This window comes from Trachemys scripta, chromosome 5, assembly GCF_013100865.1.
Source record: "Trachemys scripta elegans isolate TJP31775 chromosome 5, CAS_Tse_1.0, whole genome shotgun sequence".
Lineage (NCBI taxonomy): Eukaryota > Metazoa > Chordata > Testudines > Emydidae > Trachemys > Trachemys scripta.
Window position 1 is genome coordinate 133,093,322 of NC_048302.1, and position 20,291 is coordinate 133,113,612.

General features: G+C 45.7%; 1 protein-coding gene across 1 annotated transcript in view; it reads right to left on the reverse strand.

The window, feature by feature from the left end:
* The window catches only part of SLC4A11 (solute carrier family 4 member 11), a 148,760-nt gene that overhangs the window by 92,911 nt on the left and 35,558 nt on the right, over positions 1-20,291 (reverse strand). Inside the window, exon 3 of the mRNA XM_034772551.1 lies at positions 6,330-6,482. Within this exon, the coding sequence (XP_034628442.1) occupies positions 6,330-6,482 (153 nt within the window). The remainder of the gene's footprint in view (positions 1-6,329; positions 6,483-20,291) is intronic.

Below are 20,291 nucleotides of genomic sequence, written 5' to 3' on the forward strand. Positions count from 1 at the left end.
CTCCTTTTAGCCTGGGTCCAGCAATCACTCACACCCCCTGTAGTTACTGTCCTTTGTTTCAGTCTCCTTCAAGTATCCTGGGGGGGGTGGAGAGGCTCCTTCTTTAGCCAGCTGAAGACAAAATGGAGGGGTCTCCCACAGGTTTAAGTAGACTCTCTCTTGTGGGTGGAGACCTCCCTCCTCTGCAAAGCCCAGCTCCAAGATGGAGTTTTGGAGTCACCTGGGCAAGTCACATGCCCCTGCATGACTCAGTCTTTGCATTGTCCACCTGGCATCTTGCATGTCTCCAGGAAGACTTCTCATGTGGATTGGAGCATTCCAAGATGCATTGTTCCCTAAGTGTCTCCTGATCAGGTACTTAACCTGGCAAATTCCTTCCTAAAGAAGCTGACCAAATGCCTCACAAAGCTTACTTAGAAATCATGCAAGCATACACCACATATTCTTAAGCTTGAGTAGAAAATGATATATACGTACAAATAGGATGAATAGATATAGTAGATCACAACCCTTACGGAGATATGTTACATGGCACAGGCAGCATAAAACATATTCCAGTTATGTCATACATACATTTATAAGCACCCCCTCCCCATAAAGCCTTATGGGGTACACTGTCACAAATGGGTCATAAAAATTTTCCATTTTTACTTATCCATCTTGGGGGTGGGGAGTGGGGGGGATCGGCTTATAAATGAACCAGCTTATGATCGAGTATATACAGTATATTAGAAAAGGGATTTAGTCTCATATAAGTTACCTGTTGTCACAGAGCAGTTTCCCAGAATACACTCTGTCATAGAGGGCATCCAGCCTTTCACAGACAGCTCCCTGCTTAGAGGCCACCCCTCAGAATGAAAACTTCCGTTTCTTTTTAAGGGCTCCCTCCCGGCTTTTCTTTTCTCCTGGCATGGTGACTCATGGTTGCTTAGGGTGGGGAAATCTAGCACAATGTTTTCCCATTAACCCTAATGGCCAACCATTTGTCTCTTCCTGGTTATATAATGCTAGGTGCTTAGAGCTAGTCTCCTCTGCCTGGGGGAGTCAGATCCTCCTCCCCCACCTGGCTGACCACCCCCTTGTTGTGTGGTGGAGCTGAATGTAGCAGCATAAATTATGAGCACCGTTTTATACCTACTCAAATACATGAATTCATAACCACAGTCTGTATACAGGTCATAATGACCATCAAATTCAGAACATTACAGGCTTTCATAAAAGATCTTACTCCACATGTTTTCATACACAAGGACATTGTATACTACCAGCTGATTCAACTGCTTACGCTTTGGGGTTCAGACACCCTGTTCTCCAGTTGGGGTGTCCGGAGCCTGACTGTCACACTTACAGAATATCAGGTATATAAGATCCTTGCCCCAGAGAATCTGCAATCTAGAATTTGGATGGCTTGAGCACCGAACAGAGACTAGTCTACATACATAAGATTGCAGTAACTATTAAGTGATCTCCTGGACATCTCATTGTGGCTAATTTTTTTTTCTTTTTTTTTTTTTTAAATTTGTTTCATGTCACCAGTACTGCAAAGAACTCCAGATACAGAGGATTAAAATATTATTCAGTCAAAATTATAACACCCATGTTTGATACCTCTTCAACAAATGGCTAGCAGAAGAGATGAGCGTCTCATCATGAATTACAGATGATAGATCCAGGCTCCCTCCGAACAAGGAGTGGAGTGACATCTTGGAAAGGTTCTTGCAAGCAGCTCCCTTTCAGGGATTTATATTCCGACACCAGAAGGGACCACTGTGATCGCCTAGTCTGACTTCCTGCAGAACACAGGCCATAGAACTTCCCCAAATTAATTTCTCTTGAGTCAAGCTGCTGTTAGCTCAGCCACTGCCACTGACTGAAACAGAGGTTGTATGACAAGATAGCCCGACCCACAAGAAAGTTAGTCACTGAGTAAGTTACCAAGAGGCTTTATTAAACTTTGACAAAATAGGTAAATAAAACAGTGAGCAAAATCCAGGTGTAGATGTCTTCTATGCTTTTAGTAACATTAGAGCCTTAATCATTCTTATGAATCTTAAGTTCAAAACACAGCTAGAACTTTCACATAAAAGTATGATCTGAAGTCTGTACATGTAACCTAGATTCATAGCTTCCAAGGCCAGATGGGACCATTGTGATCATCTAGTCTGATCTCCTGCATAACACAGCCCACAGAACTTCCCCAAAATAATTCCTAGAGCAGATCTTTTAGACGAACATCCAACATTTATTGAAAAATTGTCAATGACTGAGAATCCACCATGACCCTTGGTAAGATGTCCAATGGTTAATTACCCTCTCTGCTAAAAATTTGCACCTTGTTTCCAGTCAGAATTTGTCTAGCTCCAACTTCCAGACATTGAAGTAGGTTATACCTTTCTCTGCTGGATTGAAGACCCTACTATTAAATATTCGTTCCCCACTTAGGTACTTATAAACTGTACTTACAGCACCCCTTAACCTTCTCTTTGTTAAACAAATTGAGCTCCTTGAGTCGCTCATTAGAAGACGTTTTCTAATCCTTTAACCATTCACAGGGTTTTTCTCTGAACCTGCTTCAATTTATCAACATCCTTCTTGAACTGTGGACACCAGAATTGGACACAGTATCCCAGCAGTACTCATACTAATGCCAAATATAGAAGTAAAAATTACCTCTCTATTCCTATTTAAGATTCTCCTGCTAGACAAATTCAGACTGGAAATAAGGCATCTTTTTTTTTTTTTTTAAAAGGAAACCACCAGTGATAATAATTAACAATTGGAACAATTTACAAACGGTTGTGGTGGATTCTACATCACTGAATTTTAAAATCAGGATTGAATGTTATTTTCTAAAAGCTATATTGTAGGAATTATTTTGTGGGAGTTCCCTGGGACATGTTATACAAGATATCAGACTAGATGATCACAGTGGTCTCTTCTGGACTTGGAACCTATGAATTAATTAGTTATTTGGCCCTCCCAACAACATACGTGGTGTGGATTATAGACAACCTGTGTGAACCCGGATCATTTGTGCTGGCAAGCCTAGAAATAGAATAGCTAATCAAAGGAAGCAGAATCATCTGACCAGCCTTCTTGGAGGTACACAATGAATTATCCAGGATTACTATGATTTGCTTACTGAAGCTTCAGTGTTTATGATTAGAGCTGGGTGAATTTTTTTGGACAAATTAGTTTATTTGCTGAAAAAATGCTGTCTCAAATCAACCCAAAGCTATTTGCAAAATTGAGATGAATTCAAAGAATTTTGGCCAAAAATATCTTTCAGGACTTAGATCCCATTTACAACAGGAGAGGTAGAAGCACTCTCCTTGTAAGTTTAGCCTGGTGGTTAAGACAGTCTCCCGGGATGTGGGAGACCAGGTTCAATTCCACCAATTGACTTGATCTGGAGAAGGGATTTGGACACAGGTCTCTAAAACTACAGGAGAATGCCCTTTCCTCTAGGCTCTGGGATATTCTGGTAAGGGGCTTTCAATCTCCGTGGTTGAAGTTGTTCCACTTGGTATAAATAGTCATTGGAGCAGGGATTTGAACTTGGCCTCCCACATCCTGCATGAGTCCCTAACTACCAGGCAAGAGTCATTCTCACTTCTTTTGTTGGCTCAATGGCTATTCATGGTCATTCATAGTGGCAATTTCTAGTCAATCAATGACTGTGAATAGTCATTGGGCCAGGGCAAGACTGAGGTCCTAGAATGAATTTTTTCAATTTGATCAATTTTTTTCCACGATTACTGGGTTTATGGATTTTTTTCTTTTCCTCTTTATTTTTTGGAACTGCCAGCAAAACAAAACAAATCAAGTATCAGAGGGGTAGCCGTGTTAGTCTGGATCTGTAAAATATGAATAAGTGAATAGCCACTTCGTCAGACACATGCTCCAATACATCTGTTAGTCTTTAAGGTGCCACAGGACTCTCTATTGCTTTTTACAAAACAAATCAGTTATTTGCCCAGAACTATGTATGGCATGCCAGTTACATTTGCTGCCATGACAAAGGTATTTGAAGTTACAGTTGCACAGAAACGCGACACAGATTTATGAAATGAAGACCTGACCTGGGACCATGTGAATACACGTAAATCCTGTGTCCTGTTTTATCACACATTCATTTGTATTGGATGCAGTCATTTTATGCATGTTTCTCCCTCTCTCCTTTTATAGATTACAATAAAAATACAAATTAGAAACAAGACAACAGAACACAAGAGTGACATTCAAATCAGATAGATTTTTTTTTTTTGGTTACGTAACTGCACTCAAAAACAAAACAACGTAAAACTTTAGAGCCTACAAGTCCACTCAGTCCTACTTCTTGGTCAGCCAATCACTAAGAGAAACAAGTTTGTTTGCATTTACGAGAGATAATGGTGCTCGCTTCTTATTTACAATGTCACCAGAAAGTAAGAACAGGCATTCGCATGGGACTTTTGTAGCTAGCATTGCAAGGTATTTACGTTCCAGCTATGCAGAACATTCGAACGTCCCTTCATGCTTCGGCCACATTCCAGAGGACATGCTTCCATGCTGATGACACTCGTTAAAAAATAATGTGTTAATTAAATTTGTGACTGAACGCCTTAGGGGAGAATTGTATGTCTCCTGCTTTGTGTTTTACCCGCATTCTGCCAGATATTTCATGTTATAGCAGTCTTGGATGGTGACCCAGCACTTGATGTTCATTTTAAGAACACTTTCACTGGAGATTTGACTAAATGCAAAGAAGGTACCAATGTGAGATTTCTAAGGATAGCTACAGCATTTGACTCAAGGTTTAAGAATCTGAAGTGTCTTCCAAAATCTGAGAGGGACAAGGTATAAAGCATACTTTCAAAAGTCTTAAAAGAGCAACACTCCGATGCAGAAACTACAGAACCTGAACCACCAAAAAAGAAAATCAAACTTCTGCTGGTGGCATCTGACTCAGATAATGAAAATGAACATGCATCGGTCTGCACTGCTTTGGATTGTCATCGAACAGAACCCATTATCAACTTGGACTCATGACCCCTGGAAGGGCGATTGACGCATGAAGGGACATATGAATGTTTAGCGCATCTGGCACGTAAATATCTTGCAACGCCGGCTAGAACAGTGCCATGTGAACACCTGTTCTCACTTTCAGGTGACATTGTGAACAAGAAGCAGGCAGCATTATCTCCTGCAAATGTAAACAAACTTGTCTGAGCAACTGGCTGAACAAGAAGTAGACGGAGCGGACTTATAGGCTCTGAAGCTTTACATTGCATTCAAAAATAAAAGTTATTTTTTGTACATAATTCTACATTTGTAAGTTCAACTTTCATGATAAAGATTGCACTACAGTACTTGTATTAGGAGAATTGAAAAATACGATTTATTTGGTTTCTTTTTTACCGTGCAAATATTTGTAATAAAAATAATATAAAGTAAGCACTGTATACTTTGTATTCTGTGTATGTAATGGAAATCAATATATTTGAAAAATGTAGAAAACATGAACAAATATTTAAATAAATGGTATTCTATTACTGTTTAACAGTGCAATTAATCACGCAATTAATTTTTTAAAATCTCTTGACAGTCCTAATAATTAGGTCGCCTGCCTTACGTTGTCCTAACTCTGTAGTGTAGACCAAGCCTCGCAAATGTTGATGTGAAAGAGAAAAGTTTTTTTACTGGAAAACAACCTATTTTATTCAGATTCCACTGAAAAATGCAAGACAGAGCTTTTTCTGGCATCCAGCCCACAGCTATGGAACTCACTTCTAGAAGAGGTCATTATGATAGTCCACCTCAGTACTTTCAGAGCTCAAGAGAAAACCCACTTCAACCTCATTTGACCAACCCCTCACACTCACTGAAAGTAAAAAAACAAAACAAAACAGAGAGAACTTAGTGTACACGGAGGTATATGCTTTCAAAAATGGGTGCTTTAAATCTGTCTCCCAAGTCCACTTTTAGAACTACACCTATATAAAATGTAGGTGTAGTTATGTACATAAAATACATAAAAATATCTCGATTTTCAAAAATGCTGAGCACACAGCAGCTCTCACTGAAGTCAATGGGTGCTTCTAGGCATGTACTTGGGGTCAGCTTTTCAGAGCCTCAAATGGTATTTAGGTATCTGTCATTGAAAGTCAATAGTAGTTAGATGGCTAATTGATGTCTGTGACTTTGAAAATCTCCCTTGGATACCACAGCTTTTGTTGGGCAAATACATATCAGGGGAAGTCTTCAGTAGAAAAATAGGGAGATCAAGGCAGGCATAGTTTGACCTCCTCACATTTCAATAAGGATTGTAGAGAACACAATGCACTTACCAGTTACATTCTGTTGTACTTCCAAATTGACATTCACAAAGAATCTGATGCTGTCCCCGGAAACAATTGAGGAATTTACAGTGTCAAAGAGCTCTTCTCCTCCTACTTCTTCTTTGTTCTCACAGCCGTCATCGGTGTCACATTTAAGATAACCTGCAAATAAAAATAAACACGTCTTCATTATACTCTTTGCCCTTCACAAGCAATCAAACCAAGACCACAAGGAAAGGTCCCTCATTATATCAAGCCCTTTTCACGAGCAAAACAAAAAGGAATATTTTGCCATTTTACTTTGTGGGTGATATCTCCTCAAGCCTGAAAGAGGATTTGCTACTTCAAAATTGTTACATTATGGCGTTCCTCACATTCAGAAAGCACATCAGACAAGAATAGAGCTCTACCATGGCCTTGGAGAAGAATGCTGCCCTATTTGTTAGCATCAGTAAACCTCTAAGGCCTTCTCAGGGCGGCAAGTTATATAGGCCTGTGGTGTCCGTGCTCCAGGAATATTCAGGGCCTCAGGGCCCGGCTCCACCAATGTTCTGGGCTGGGTCTCTCCCCCGGCCTCACCTGCTGCCCCTGTGCGCCTCCCCTGGAGCGTCTCCCGGCCCCACCTGCCTCCCCCGGATGATTTAAAAGGGCCTGGGGACCCCCAGCCACCACCACCGACAGCACAGTGGGGCTAAGGTGGCTTCCTGCCTGCCCTTGCTCCACACTACTCCTGGAAGTGGCCAGCACATCTCTGCAGCCCCGGGGGCAGTCTCCGCACGCTGCCCCACCCCGAGAGCTGACTCCACAGCTCCCATTGGCCAGGAACTGCGGCCAATGGGAGCTGCGGGGATGGTGCCTTCGGGCAGCGGTGTGCAGAGACCCCCTGCCTCCCTACCTAGGAGCCGCTGCCAGAGGGGTGTGCAGGTCGCTTTCAGAAGCCACCCGAGATAAGCACCACACTCTTCACCCTCTCCCGTACCCCAAACTCCTGCCCCAGCCCAGAGCCTGCCCCAGCCCAAACTCCCTCCCAGAGCCCGCATCAACTCCTACACCGGCCCAGGGCCCGTACTCCACACCCAAACTTCCTCCCAGAGCCTGCATCCCCTCCCACACCGAAAATCCTTCCCAGAACCCGCACCCCTCCCGCACCCAAACTCCCTCCCAGAGCCTTAGGCAGGTGTGGGGACAGGGGCAGGACTTGGACCCATTCTGGGCACCACCAAAAATTATACAAACCTGCCGCCCCTGGGCCTTCTCTGTACTACGGGGGGAGGGGAGGGTGATTGATCTAAATTACGCAACTTCAGCTATGTGAATAACATAGCTGAAGTTGGTGTACTTAGATCTACTTGCTGCATGGTCCACACTACGCTATGTCGATGGGAGAGCATCTCCCGACTCCCCTTGCACTTTTCGGTCAGGTGGAGTACAGGAGTTGACAGGAGAGCGATCTGCCGTTGATTTAGCGGGTCTTCACTAGACCCGCTAAATCAACTGCTGATGTATTGATCACTACGCATCGATCCCCCGGTAAGTGTAGACAAGCCCTAAGACTTTCACACAGGCTGTAGTAGCAAACAATTCAGAGAAGTCAAGTAACTTGTGTTGAAAAATACTGCTCTAATGAATAAATAAATAAATAAATAATCTTAAAAAAATATATAAAATACAACACATTACGTAAATAGTAAAATTCATTTATATACGCTATATGGAAACATCAAAAATGTATTTGCTTATTGTTATGAAATTCCTTTTTTCAAGCATTAATTGTGCGACTATAGCACTGCTGAAAGGGGAAGGCGCAACAGTCGTGGAGAATGAAGCTTCCCATTTGCCCGCAGAACAGACGTAGCATGAGTAGCAGCAGCGCAAGCGTCCCTACAAACCTAAAGAATGTTGTTCTTTAGAGGCTGGGTCTAGTTATGAGGAGGCAGGTCAATGCCAATGTGCACTCAGTACTTGATCTCTATTATCAGACTGCCAACGATGGTGCTAATTAATGCAGCATGGGTAGGGGGCTGTGATGCTGAAACTTGTCCAACTGAAGCTGGATTGAGAACAATTCATCTTAGACATGCCACTCAAAAGCTATGAGATGGGTGGAGGGGGAGAAAAAAAAATGTAGGCCCCATATCTGCAAAGCACAAATGCATCCATCATTTGGGGCATCAGTCTATCTTTCTGGGCTACCAAACAGATGACCTACAAGTGAGCATTTCTATTGCTCCATTCATGTTCCAGTGAACCCATCCAAGTCAGAAAGCCAGGGTTTACCATTTACTCTAGCTTCTAGCAATACAGAAACTTCACTTCGGATTTGTTATTTGAAAACTGAAAGAGCTACAAGCATTTTATCTTGCAGGGGAGGAGGTAGCGGATACATGAGAAGAAGATAAGTCTTAATTGTTGTGTCCTAATAGGGTAAGGAACAGGGGCAGGGCTGATCAGATGAGATGATACACCGAAAAGGCAGACAACTTTATTAATTACAAGAGACAACTTTAGATCCTTCTGCAGCATTATCATTATAGCTTAATCTAGTCTCATTCACCACTTCCTTTTATTACAAACCAACTGAAATACCCTGGTGCAGTGTAATTCTTCAAATCAAATGTGATGCATTAACAAGTTTTATATTACCAGAAAAGTTATTTAGGCAATTTCCACCCCTTTTGTGGCAAGTAATATATAGCACACAGACAAAATATATGGACATATTTTATTAATGTGTTTTTAGAGACAACAGCAAGCTAAAGCAACTAGTTTCAGAACAGAAACAAAAGCCACTTGAATAGAAACCAATAGAACATTGATGGAACATTTTATTTTTTTTAATCCTTGTAAGAAATCTAGATGTAAAAAAGACTGCCAAGAAGAAGAGTTTAAACTCAAATACATATTTCAGGACATCAGGCTGACAGTTTGCCACCACAAAACAAAGAACTCCCTAATTTCGAGACCGCAAACAGGAACTCTAAACTATGACACTTGAACTTCAGCACTTCCTGTTGCAAATTATCTTTCGAGGCTTGTTCTTGCACAATGTGCTGACTCAGAAGATACCCATTATGCATCTTAGGATCAGAAGCCTACGCCAGCGTCCATTCTGCAGAAAGGAGTTCATTGGGTCTATTCAGGTTTTTATGTAAGGCCCACCACCTCAGAGGAGCGCTACCATGAGTCTGAGTGCACCTTCTAGAACAAGAATGTACAAAACTACCTACATCAAAAAGACCCCCCAAAGTTTACTCTTCATTGTTCTTCCCCACTATGAGAAACAAGTTAAGTACTTTATTTCCTCCCTCACACACACACACTTTACCTTCTACAAATGGTATAATGGACATGCTTAACCATTTCTACAATTTCAAATTTTCCTACTCGAGGGCTCTGGGGGAGAATGTATTATTCCCAGGACCAGATAATGTTTTCTGCTTGGTTGTCAAAACAGCAGCCTTCAGGCAACCCTATTCCCCAGCTTCTTCCTCACAGTTCACCATGAGGTACCTGCAACAGCTCATGGGAGAGGGAAAACGCAGAGATGATGCATGAGGGGGGCCTAGAGGGTCACACAGCCCCACCAGATTTCAGTCAGGGTTTCCCACCCGGGCCCTCTCCCTGTGCAGCAGCTCCTGGAGCTTGCAAGCTGCGGCCATGGGGAGAGGGAGCAGCAAACAGCTGAGAGCGGCAGGGTGGGGATTGTGACCAAGGTTGCCAATTTTGGCTGGACGTATTCCTGGAGGTTTCATCCCATGACATAATCTTTAATTCCTGGAGATTCCAGAACAATCCTGGAGGGATCCTGTATCCATCGTAGCATTGCACTGTGGTGGCTCCATCAGCAAATTTTATTTAGGCGGTGGAATACCCAATTAATCTGGATAGTCTTCCCACAGTTTCTGATGCAAGTCCATCCATTGCAAGGTAACTTTGTGGATTGAAATCAATCCAATTTAGACTAAACTGTCTGTGTCCATGATGTGGTGTTAACGCTTGGAGGAGACAAAAGCTAGATCTCCACTGCTTGAATTTAAGCCAGTGCCACTTATGGACATTTGGGGAGAACTTCATGCCACCGTCTCGGCTTTGAATCCTAGTCTTCCCATGCAGATGGGGGCCAGTTGGCAAGTATTGAGTCTTCGGCTGGTTGAAATTATCAGTGCCTCCTTTGAGGAGGGCAGGCTGTCAATTGATTTAAAAGGAAGCATGTGTTTGGCCTGTGCTCAAGGAAGGTCATCTTTCGACACTGGCAATCTAGCCAATCGGGATCTAATTGATCATTTTTGTTTAAGGTTATAGAACAGGTTGTGGCAAGAAAACTCTCAGAGCATTGAGATTGAGCTGGTTTCATTTAACTTTGTCAATCAAGGCTCTGACCCAAGGCAGGCACAGATACTGCAATTTTTATGCTGGTTGAGGATTTCACTGCTGGAATGGATAATACCTGGTGTCCGTGCACATATCATTAGCTCTATCAGCTGCCTTAGATACTGTGGGTAATTAGGTGCTGTTGACTCATTACAGTCCCTGGTGGAAGTGGACAGGGCTCCCCACAATGGACTTTATTCTTTTCTGTCTGACAGATACTCCAGAAGATTGCTTGGGGCAATTGCTATTCTTCCCCAAGTTGCTTCCTGGTTCTTTGTTGTCACCCCTCTTATGCAATGTGTGCCGTTGAGGAGAGCCTGGTAAGGATTTATACTTGGATTACAATGATTTAAGTACATTGTTAACTCACAGCTTCGTATCTGACTCGTCCAGCCCAACGGAATGTGGTTGAGTGTCTTTCAATGTTTGAGTGCAACTGAGGCATGGATGGCCACAAGCTGGTCGATACTCAATTCTAGATAAGACTAAGCCAATTGCAGTGGGCTAGGAAAGCAATCAGATAGTAAGGGTATGTCTACACTGGCAGAGTTATATCACCACTCAGAGAGCGCTGAAGGGAAACCACTGTGTGTTCACACTGTCAGCTCCCTGTGCAATAGCGTGTTCACACTTGCAGCGGTATTCGGAGTGGTGCACTCTGGGCAGCTACTCCACAGAGCATCTGTTCCTCTTCTGCTGCTGCTAAGAGTTGTGGGAAGGTGGAGGGGGTCATGGGGCATCCTGTCCCAATGCCCCATGATGCATTGCTTCGTATCCAGCAATCCCTGTGCTTCCGTCTGCATTTGGTGCCATCTTTCAACGGGTTGCGTACTGCGCACTCTGCATCTTCGGTCTACAGGAATGGATCCCGCACTGTGGACCAATATGCTGCTCACTCTCACTAACATGTCACGAGTGGCAGTGGAGTTATTCCTTAAACTACAAAGGCAAGAGGAGTTCGACATTGATCTCGCCATGCATAGTAGCTATGACACGAGATTGCTTGTGGCATTCACGCAGGTGCTGACCACAGTGGAACGCCGCTTTTGGGCTTGGGAAACAAGCACTGAGTGGCGGGATCACATCATGATGCATGTCTAGGATGACAAGAAGTGGCTGCAGAACTTTCCGATAAGGAAAGCCACATTTGTGGCACTGTGTGATGAGCTCGCCCCAGCCCTGAGGCACAAGGACACGAGAATGAGAGCTGCCCTGCTGTGAAGAAGCGCGTGGTGTGGAAACCGGCTACTCCAGACTGCTACCGATCAGTCACTAACCAGTTCGGAGTGGGAAAGTCAACCATTGGACTCGTATTAACAGAAATGTGCAGGGCCATTAATCGCATCCTGCTCTGAAAGACCGCGACTCTGGGCAAAGTGCGTGACATTTGCACAAATGGGCTTCCCTAACTGCGGAGTGGCGATGGATGGCACGCATATTCCAATTCTGGCACCACACCACCTAGCCATGGGCGTTTCACGGAAGCAGGCTGGTCTAGAAAGGTGCATGACACATGCATCTTTCGGAACACTGGCCTGTTCAGGAAGCTGCAAGTGGGGACTTTCTTCCCAGACTAGAAGATCACCGTAGGAAAAGTCGAAAGGCCCATTGTGATCCTGGGAGACCCCACCTACTCCTTAATGCCGTGGCTTATAAAGTCATACACGGGGCACCTTGACAGCAGCAAGGAGCGGTTCAACAACAGGCCGAGCCAGTGCAGAATGGCTGTTGACTGTGCTTTTGGCCGTTTAAAGGCCCGCAGGCACTGCCTATATGGGAGGCTGGACCTGGCCGATGACAATATTCCTATGCTCATAGCCCCATGCTGTAGATTCCATATTTGTGACGGGAGGAGTGAAAGCTTCACTCAGGGCTCGACCGCAGAGGCTCAGCACCTGGAGGCTGAATTTGAACAGCCAGAGAACAGGGCTATTAGAGGGGCACAGGATCAGGGATGCCTTGAAGCAGCAATTTGAAGCTGAAAGCCACTAATATTTGTTGCTATGCTCGGGAGTGCAGTGCTTGTAATGCTAGGAGATTATTGTGATTGGTGCAGACGATGCGCTGTGAAGGTTTCAGAAAATTGCCTGTTGCTTTTCAGGGTTCTGTTTGCTTTCAATTAATGGAATAAAGATTGCTTTCAAGCCAAAACAATTCATTTATTAAAAACAATAACCGGAGGAGAGAGAAACAAAAAACAACCACATCAGCACTGAGGGGCATGGGGGAAGGGAGGGTCCCAGGAGGAGGTGGGGTCCCGGGACGGTTAAACATTTGTGTACATCCAGGTATCATATGCAGCCTTGTCCATTGAAGTACAGTGCAGCTGGTACAGTTGTTCAGCAGGACTAAACTGCAGAGGGATGGGTGCTGAGTGCAGTGCGTACTGGGAGTCTGCAGGGCTGGACTGTGAGGGGGGAGGAGTGGAATGCCGCGGGTAGAGACTAAAGCCAGGACGCTGATAACAGTGTGTTGGAGGTGTCTGAGGCGCGCATGGAAAGAGTTTGGCGACAGCAGCTGCAGGGGAGGGCGGGCGCGGAGCTGCTCAGTTTGCAGTGCTGGTAGCGCCTGGAGTGTGTCCGCTTGGCACTCCATAACGTTTAAGAGCCGCTCCGTGGCTTCGTTCTGGCGCACCACGTTCTCCTTTCAGTCCCTCTTCTCGCTGTCCCACGTGTTTTTCGGCTGCGGAGTGCATCCTGACATCACACATAAAGGCCTCTTTAGTTCTTTGTGGCCGCTTTCTAACTCTGCGCAGGCGTTCAGCTGACGATAACGAAGAGGGAGGCTGGGCTCCCAAGGTCATATCTGTGAAGCCAAAAAGGCAACATTTTACAGAAGCAGTATTGGTTACAACACAGAGACCACGGATTCAGTGATTTAAAACAGCCACTATTCACGTACCTATCACTAACTGGCTGACCCCAGGCAAGCACACACGAGCTGCAAGACTCCCAAAATGGTGAGTAACCCCAGGGGCAGGGGAAATCAGTCTTCCAGGACTGTACTGTATACCAGGCATATGGCTTTTGGGAAGAGCCAGCACTTTGGGGCCTTATAATCATTACTTGTCCCCACATTTTCCACAGGCTGCGTTCATTGTGGAAGATATCTCGCTGCTGAGGGCAAGCAGGGAATCAAGGGAGGGTCTTCTCCAAGAATGTGGCTGCCACACTGGCCCTTATGCGGCTCGCCTGTGTGCGGCAATGGTTCCCCCCGCCGTGATGGCAGAGTGGCCCTTAATAGGGCAAAAAACAAAACAGCTCTGCCAAAGAACCAGCGACAGCAGATTGCCCAGTATCTCCATGAGAGTTTCCTTGAGATCTCTGAGGCAGATTCCTGGGAAGCGAGGGAGTCAATCAATACCCTGTTCCGACGCTCAGACTAGGCACATGGTGCTACGTGCATCATACAGACACAAGCCTGCTTTCTGCAACCCTCCTGCCCACAACTCTCTTCAGCAATTCCCAAGATCAAAGCCACTTACCAGGGGCCTCTTCTCCTGTTTGCGCTGCGTCAAGATCTGACAGCTGTGATGGGTTAGCCTCCTCCGGGGTAGAGAACAGCTCCTGGATACAAGCATCTCTGGCCTCTGAGTAGTCTTCTGCCTCTGGGTCCCTCTCCCTCTCCACATCCCCATCCAAGATTTCCTCCTCCTGGCTCGGTCCACTCTCAATTGGCACATGAGCCACCAAAGTATCCACAGTGGCCTTCGCAGTGGAGGTGAGGTCGCCACCGAGTATCGTGTCCAGCTCTTTGTAGAACCGGCAGCTCGTGGGCGCAGCACCAGAATGGAGGTTTGCCTCCTGCGCCTTGTGGTAGGCATGCCGCAGCTCCTTCACTGCAATGTGTTCCGGTCATGGCCCCTTTCTGTCATGCATCATGAAATTTTTCTGTAGGTATCATAGTTCCTATTTCTGGAGTGCTGCTGGGACAGGACCGCCTCCAAAATGCTGATGAGGGCTCTCTCTCTGGCATTAGCCGAGGAAAGCGCCCACTCAGCTGACTGGTCAATAAAAACTTAAAGCTGTCTTCTAGACTCCCATGCCTCCTTGGGGTAATTGGGCAGCTCCAGGGGAAAACGAGCCCATTTGGCTAACAAGGTCCAGGATCTGGAAAGCTGCGCTGATAACACAGCATGCGTCACCGAGCAAACAGGAAGGGGACTTTCAAAATTCCCAAGGAACTTAAGGGGTGGGGCTCATGGTTGGTCACCTGAGGGCAGGGCAGTAGAGTTCAAACCGAAGACCAGAGAGGCGAGAACAGGCATTGTGGGACACCTCCCGGAGGCCAATTGCAGCGCTGTAATCGACCAGGGTGTCCACACTGGCACCGCAACGCTGTATCCCCGGCGCAGAAAACTGTACACCTCCCGTCAGGGTGGTGTTTTTTTACAACGCTGCAACTGCGCAGTTTCTGCTCACTAAGTGGCCTGGCAGTGCGTACACCTCAGGAGTTACACTGCAGAAAGCTGCTTTACTGCGCAGAAACTTGCCAGTGTAGACAAGGCCTAAACGAGCACAGCGCAGCAGTGGTCAGTCCTGAAAACAAACAGAGGACAAGATTCTGGGAAGGAAGGAGGATGTGATGGTTGACTTGGTGTAAGTTCCAACCCCATTACTGGGAAGATTTGGAAGTGAGGCAAAGAAGCAGAGGGAGGATGGTAGATGGAAGGGACATTCAGATAGAGTAGGGAAGACCATGGCCAGCTTTCATTAAAAAAAAGGTGAGAGGTCAGGAAGAAGGTAGAGGGAGGTCAACAGTTAGAAAGGAGTGGGGTTTAAGGGGCAGGTGAAGAGCAGACATTTAGTCTTGGTGGGGATCTGACACGGTAGACAGATGGGAGGCTATTAAGACTGGGAAGGAGTGACTAAATCATGCCAGAGCTTGTTGATCTTCTGTTGAAAGAGACAGCAAAACTGAGGGGATGGGAAGTAGAAGGGGTGGGAGGGTTTGAAGAGGGAGCGGAAGCAATGGGGGGGATGTGGAATCCATAAAAACAGAAAAGTAACGCGAGTATGTTTTTGGCAAGGCAACATATTCAGCCTCAAAACTCGGCCCACTACAATCACCTCCCTGATTAGAAAAATGTCCAGTTTCATCATTCCTCCCTCTTCAGAGGGAAAGGGGGGGGGGAGGGTGGAAGCAAACAAAACTTGGTGCCTCTTGAAATTTTACAAATAGAATCATAGAATCATAGAATCATAGAATATCAGAGTTGGAAGGGACCTCAAGAGGTCATCTAGTCCAACCCCCTGCTCAAGCAGGACCAATTCCCAGCTAAATCATCCCAGCCAGGGCTTTGTCAAGCCGGGCCTTAAAAACCTCCAAGGAAGGAGACTCCACCACCTCCCTAGGTAACGCATTCCAGTGTTTCACCACCCTCCTAGTGAAATAGTTTTTCCTGATATCCAACCTGGACCTCCCCCACTGCAACTTGAGACCATTGCTCCTTGTTCTGTCATCTGCCACCACTGAGAACAGCCGAGCTCCATCCTCTTTGGAACCCCCCTTCAGGTAGTTGAAGGCTGCTATCAAATCCCCCCTCATTCTTCTCTTCTGGAGACTAAACAATCCCAGTTCTCTTAGCCTCTCCTCATAAGTCATGTGCTCCAGACCCCTAATCATTTTTGTTGCCCTCCGCTGGACTCTTTCCAATTTTTCCACATCCTTCTTGTAGTGTGGGGCCCAAAACTGGACACAGTATTCCAGATGAGGCCTCACCAATGTCGAATAAAGGGGAACGATCACGTTCCTCGATCTGCTGGCAATGCCCCTACTTATACAGCCCAAAATGCCGTTAGCCTTCTTGGCAACAAGAGCACACTGTTGACTCATATCCAGCTTCTCGTCCACTGTGACCCCTAGGTCCTTTTCAGCAGAACTGCTACCTAGCCATTCGGTCCCTAGTCTGTAGCAGTGCATGGGATTCTTCCGTCCTAAGTGCAGGACTCTGCACTTGTCCTTGTTGAACCTCATCAGGTTTTTTTCTGCCCAATCCTCTAATTTGTCTAGGTCCCTCTGTATCCGATCCCTACCCTCTAGTGTATCTACCACGCCTCCTAGTTTAGTGTCATCTGCAAACTTGCTGAGAGTGCAGTCCACACCATCCTCCAGATCATTAATAAAGATATTAAACAAAACCGGCCCAAACACGTTTGGATTATAAAAGTCTCATGGAACGTAACAACACAGACACTATTTGAGCAGGTTTCTAGTTATTCCTCAAAATAGAAGCCTGTGGCTTAGGAAGCCACAGTCACGTGGGATCCCTTAATCAATTGATTGATGCAGACATAATACTTTCCATTTCCTTTTTTAATTCTTCTTCAAATCCATTCACATTTTGCCCACGATCTCAGCTAAACATTTTTATTTTCCTGTTAGCTGTCTGGCAGGCACATACATTGCATTCTCTCCCAACTCTGTAGTTCAGCAATTGATCAGCAAGAATTTACTGAAAAATCTGGCAACCATCCATCCCCAAAGGGAGACCCAGTGATGTTTCTACTTGGTTTGCAAAAAAAAAAATGCAGATGAGGCTGCAGGAGGCAGCAGAATCTGTTCGATTATCCTGGAGTTTTGATTTTTGTTTAACGATGTTTTGGGATAGGGATTTTTGGCGGTGTTGTTGCAGATTTCAGCTGCCTTAGATGAGATTTATATTTTCACACTGGAAAATATCCTACCAAGCTTCAATACAGAGAAGCAATTTTGTGTCTTGCACAAACCATTTAAAAAACAAAAACCCCACTTTAAACAAAGAATGGCAAAAGATTTTGCTGCAAAAATATAAAATGCATTTACATATAATTTGACCTTGACTTGGGGGAGGGGAGGGCGGAATTCAGACTCTGCAATATCTAGTCAGACACATCAAACTTCAGTAAGCCACAGCATGTCACTTGTACCTCTCTACAGCATTTGTTCCTGAATTGTTCCATCAAAGACACCATCGGTACCAGCAAAATAACGGTGCCAGTGCTTTGAAGATGGGTCGTGCCATGTAGAGCTGAAGTATTGTCAAAACTGCTTGATTGAGCCTTCACTCCAACCCGAGTAAAGGAGGTGGCACGTAAGTCCTTTTCCAAAAGAGCCAAGAAAAGAAATTGTGTCTCAATCACCATTCTGTCAAATGCCTTCCCTGCTCTTACTTTTCACCTTGGAGGGAGAGGAGAGTAATTCACTGCTGCCCTTATGCCAGCTTAGCTCTGCCCATCTCTCTCCACTCTGCTCACGGTGGGAGAACCTGCTGTCCTCTGATCTCCCCTTCCCACCTGAACTCATGATCTAGGAAGTCCTTATCCCCCCTCAGTCTACGGCTGTATAGACACAAAAAAGCTGTGTTAAAGAACACTGCAACCTTAATCAAGTCAAACGCTCCAAAGCTAGGAAATGCCTGTGTAATCTTAGTTTGGCCCCCTGGTAGGTATGCATTATGATACGGTCTTTAATTACAGGATCACATGCGATCTATCCCCCACAGGACCCCTGCCTCATTCAGAGCACAGGATGGGTGGTGCTCCCTGAATGAGCGCCTATTCAATATTTTGTTTTCTCCTCATTGTTCGATGTATGGCCTCAGGGCCTATTTACTGCAAACTATTCAAACCCTGCTCTGAAGACAGAATTATTATTTTCCTCATGGGCTTTTCCATGGTGCTCATCAGTATAGTAGCCAAGTGCTCCACAGACATAAGTTAATTTATCTTCACAACACCCCTGGGAGGTATGGGGTGGGGGTGCTATCCCCATTTGACAGATGGGGAGCTTGGAAACTGAGGGACAGAGTAAGGTAAAAAAAATCTCCACTAAATTTCAAGTACCCAATTTCAGACACCTAGGATTTGATTTTTCACAGTACTTCGCATTATACAGCACTTTGTATGTTTGAAGTAAGCTCCCATTAAATTTACTTGCGGACGTGAGTGCTTAGCACTTCTGCAAATGAGATCTCAGGTCTTAAGTCAAGCACCCAGAAAACAAAGAACACACAGTTAGTAACTACATGGGAAAAGTCTGGGGTCCTGTGGAAAAAAATAGTTTGTGATCATGTAGTTATATGGTCATGTAATTAAGAATTGTATCATAATACATACGCACACGGGGGCTGAATTAAGGTTGCACAAGCAACCTTAATTCTGGCACGTCCTACGTTTTGACTGCTTGTCTTTTCTATCTTAGTAATGTTCTTGTAATGTAGTTTTTGGGGGCAACTCTCTAGGATTTTAAAAAGCAAAATAAAAAAATTCCTGTGTGTGGCATCATAAGGACACCCATATGGGTCACCAGCAAGGTTGGAATCTTTAGATCTATTGCACAAACCTCTGTCACTCGAGCTAAAGGAACAACTGACAGCAATAGTAGGTTGTCATCCTCTATGTGGATCAGCACTAGAGGGGAATGATGCACACAGTTTTGCTAGTGGATTTCACAGATATTTGCTCTCAGCAGATGAACAATCTGCCTCAGGAATCATGGGTTCCATTCCAGGCTCTGGAGAGGGTATGCTCTAGGGTCTCACACATTCTTGTGCCTATCCCAATTTTAACTCCTTCTGCCGCATCCTCTCTAACCTGTCCAGTTCCCAGTCCTGTCTCTTCTCCAACACTGACTCCGTGTCCCAGTCTCCACTCAGGCTTCTCATCCCAGCCCTGGTCTCCCAGCCCAGCCAGTCCTAGGTTCTGCTCTGGGCTTACTGTCCAAGTCCAAATCTTCCCTTCGATTCCCAGTCTCTTCCCCTCTCCGCATCCAGTCTCAGTCTTCTTACCCAGCCAGTCCCCATTCTCCCCCTGCTTCCCAGCTCCTTGTCAGGTTCATCATCCCTCCTCATTCCCACACGGTTTCCTAGTCTCTGTCTCCTCGTCCAGCCAGTCCCAGTCTCACCAGACTTGGTCCCAATCTACTCCTCTTCCCCTCCCCTTGTCTAACTTTTTCCCCCTCTGCATTAAAATCAGATTGCTTCCTCCTCCATGCTCCCTGGCTACCAGCAGAGGGGGTCATTGAGAGCACAGAGATAGGCACTGGAATTGAGAGCAGATAGCCTGGCACAGAGCAGCCATTATAGGGAAATGTCCCGCTTTGGCCCTTAGCCCTGGCTGGAGCATGCACAATTCTGTAGGGATGGCACATGCAGTCTGGTCACAGGTAGGAGCTGTAAGAGACCGGCGCCTGCTCAGTGAGGATGGAATCCTAGGAGATTTTAGCTACTAAAAAACAAGTCTCTACTGAGCACATGCACACCACAGGCACCGACTCCATGGGTCCTCCGCCTCCTCCCCTGAGCACGCTGTGTGCCTGCTTTTCCCCCCACAGCTCCCAGCACTTGCGCCGCAAAACAACTGTTTCGCGCGGCGGGGAGGAGGGGGAACGCAGCGCGCTCGGAGAAAAGGCGGGGCCGGGGTGGGGATTTGGGGAAGGGGACCAATGGGGGCCGGGAGGGGGCGGAGACTTTGGGGAAGGGGTTGAAATGGGGGCGGGGAAAGGGTGGAGTCAGGGCAGGGGGGCGCGATGGATCTTTGGTCTGACCCAGTATGGCCGTTCTTATGTAAGAAAGCTGGCGTCCCTGTTAACTGCACCAACTTAGTGGGAGGTTTTCACAGG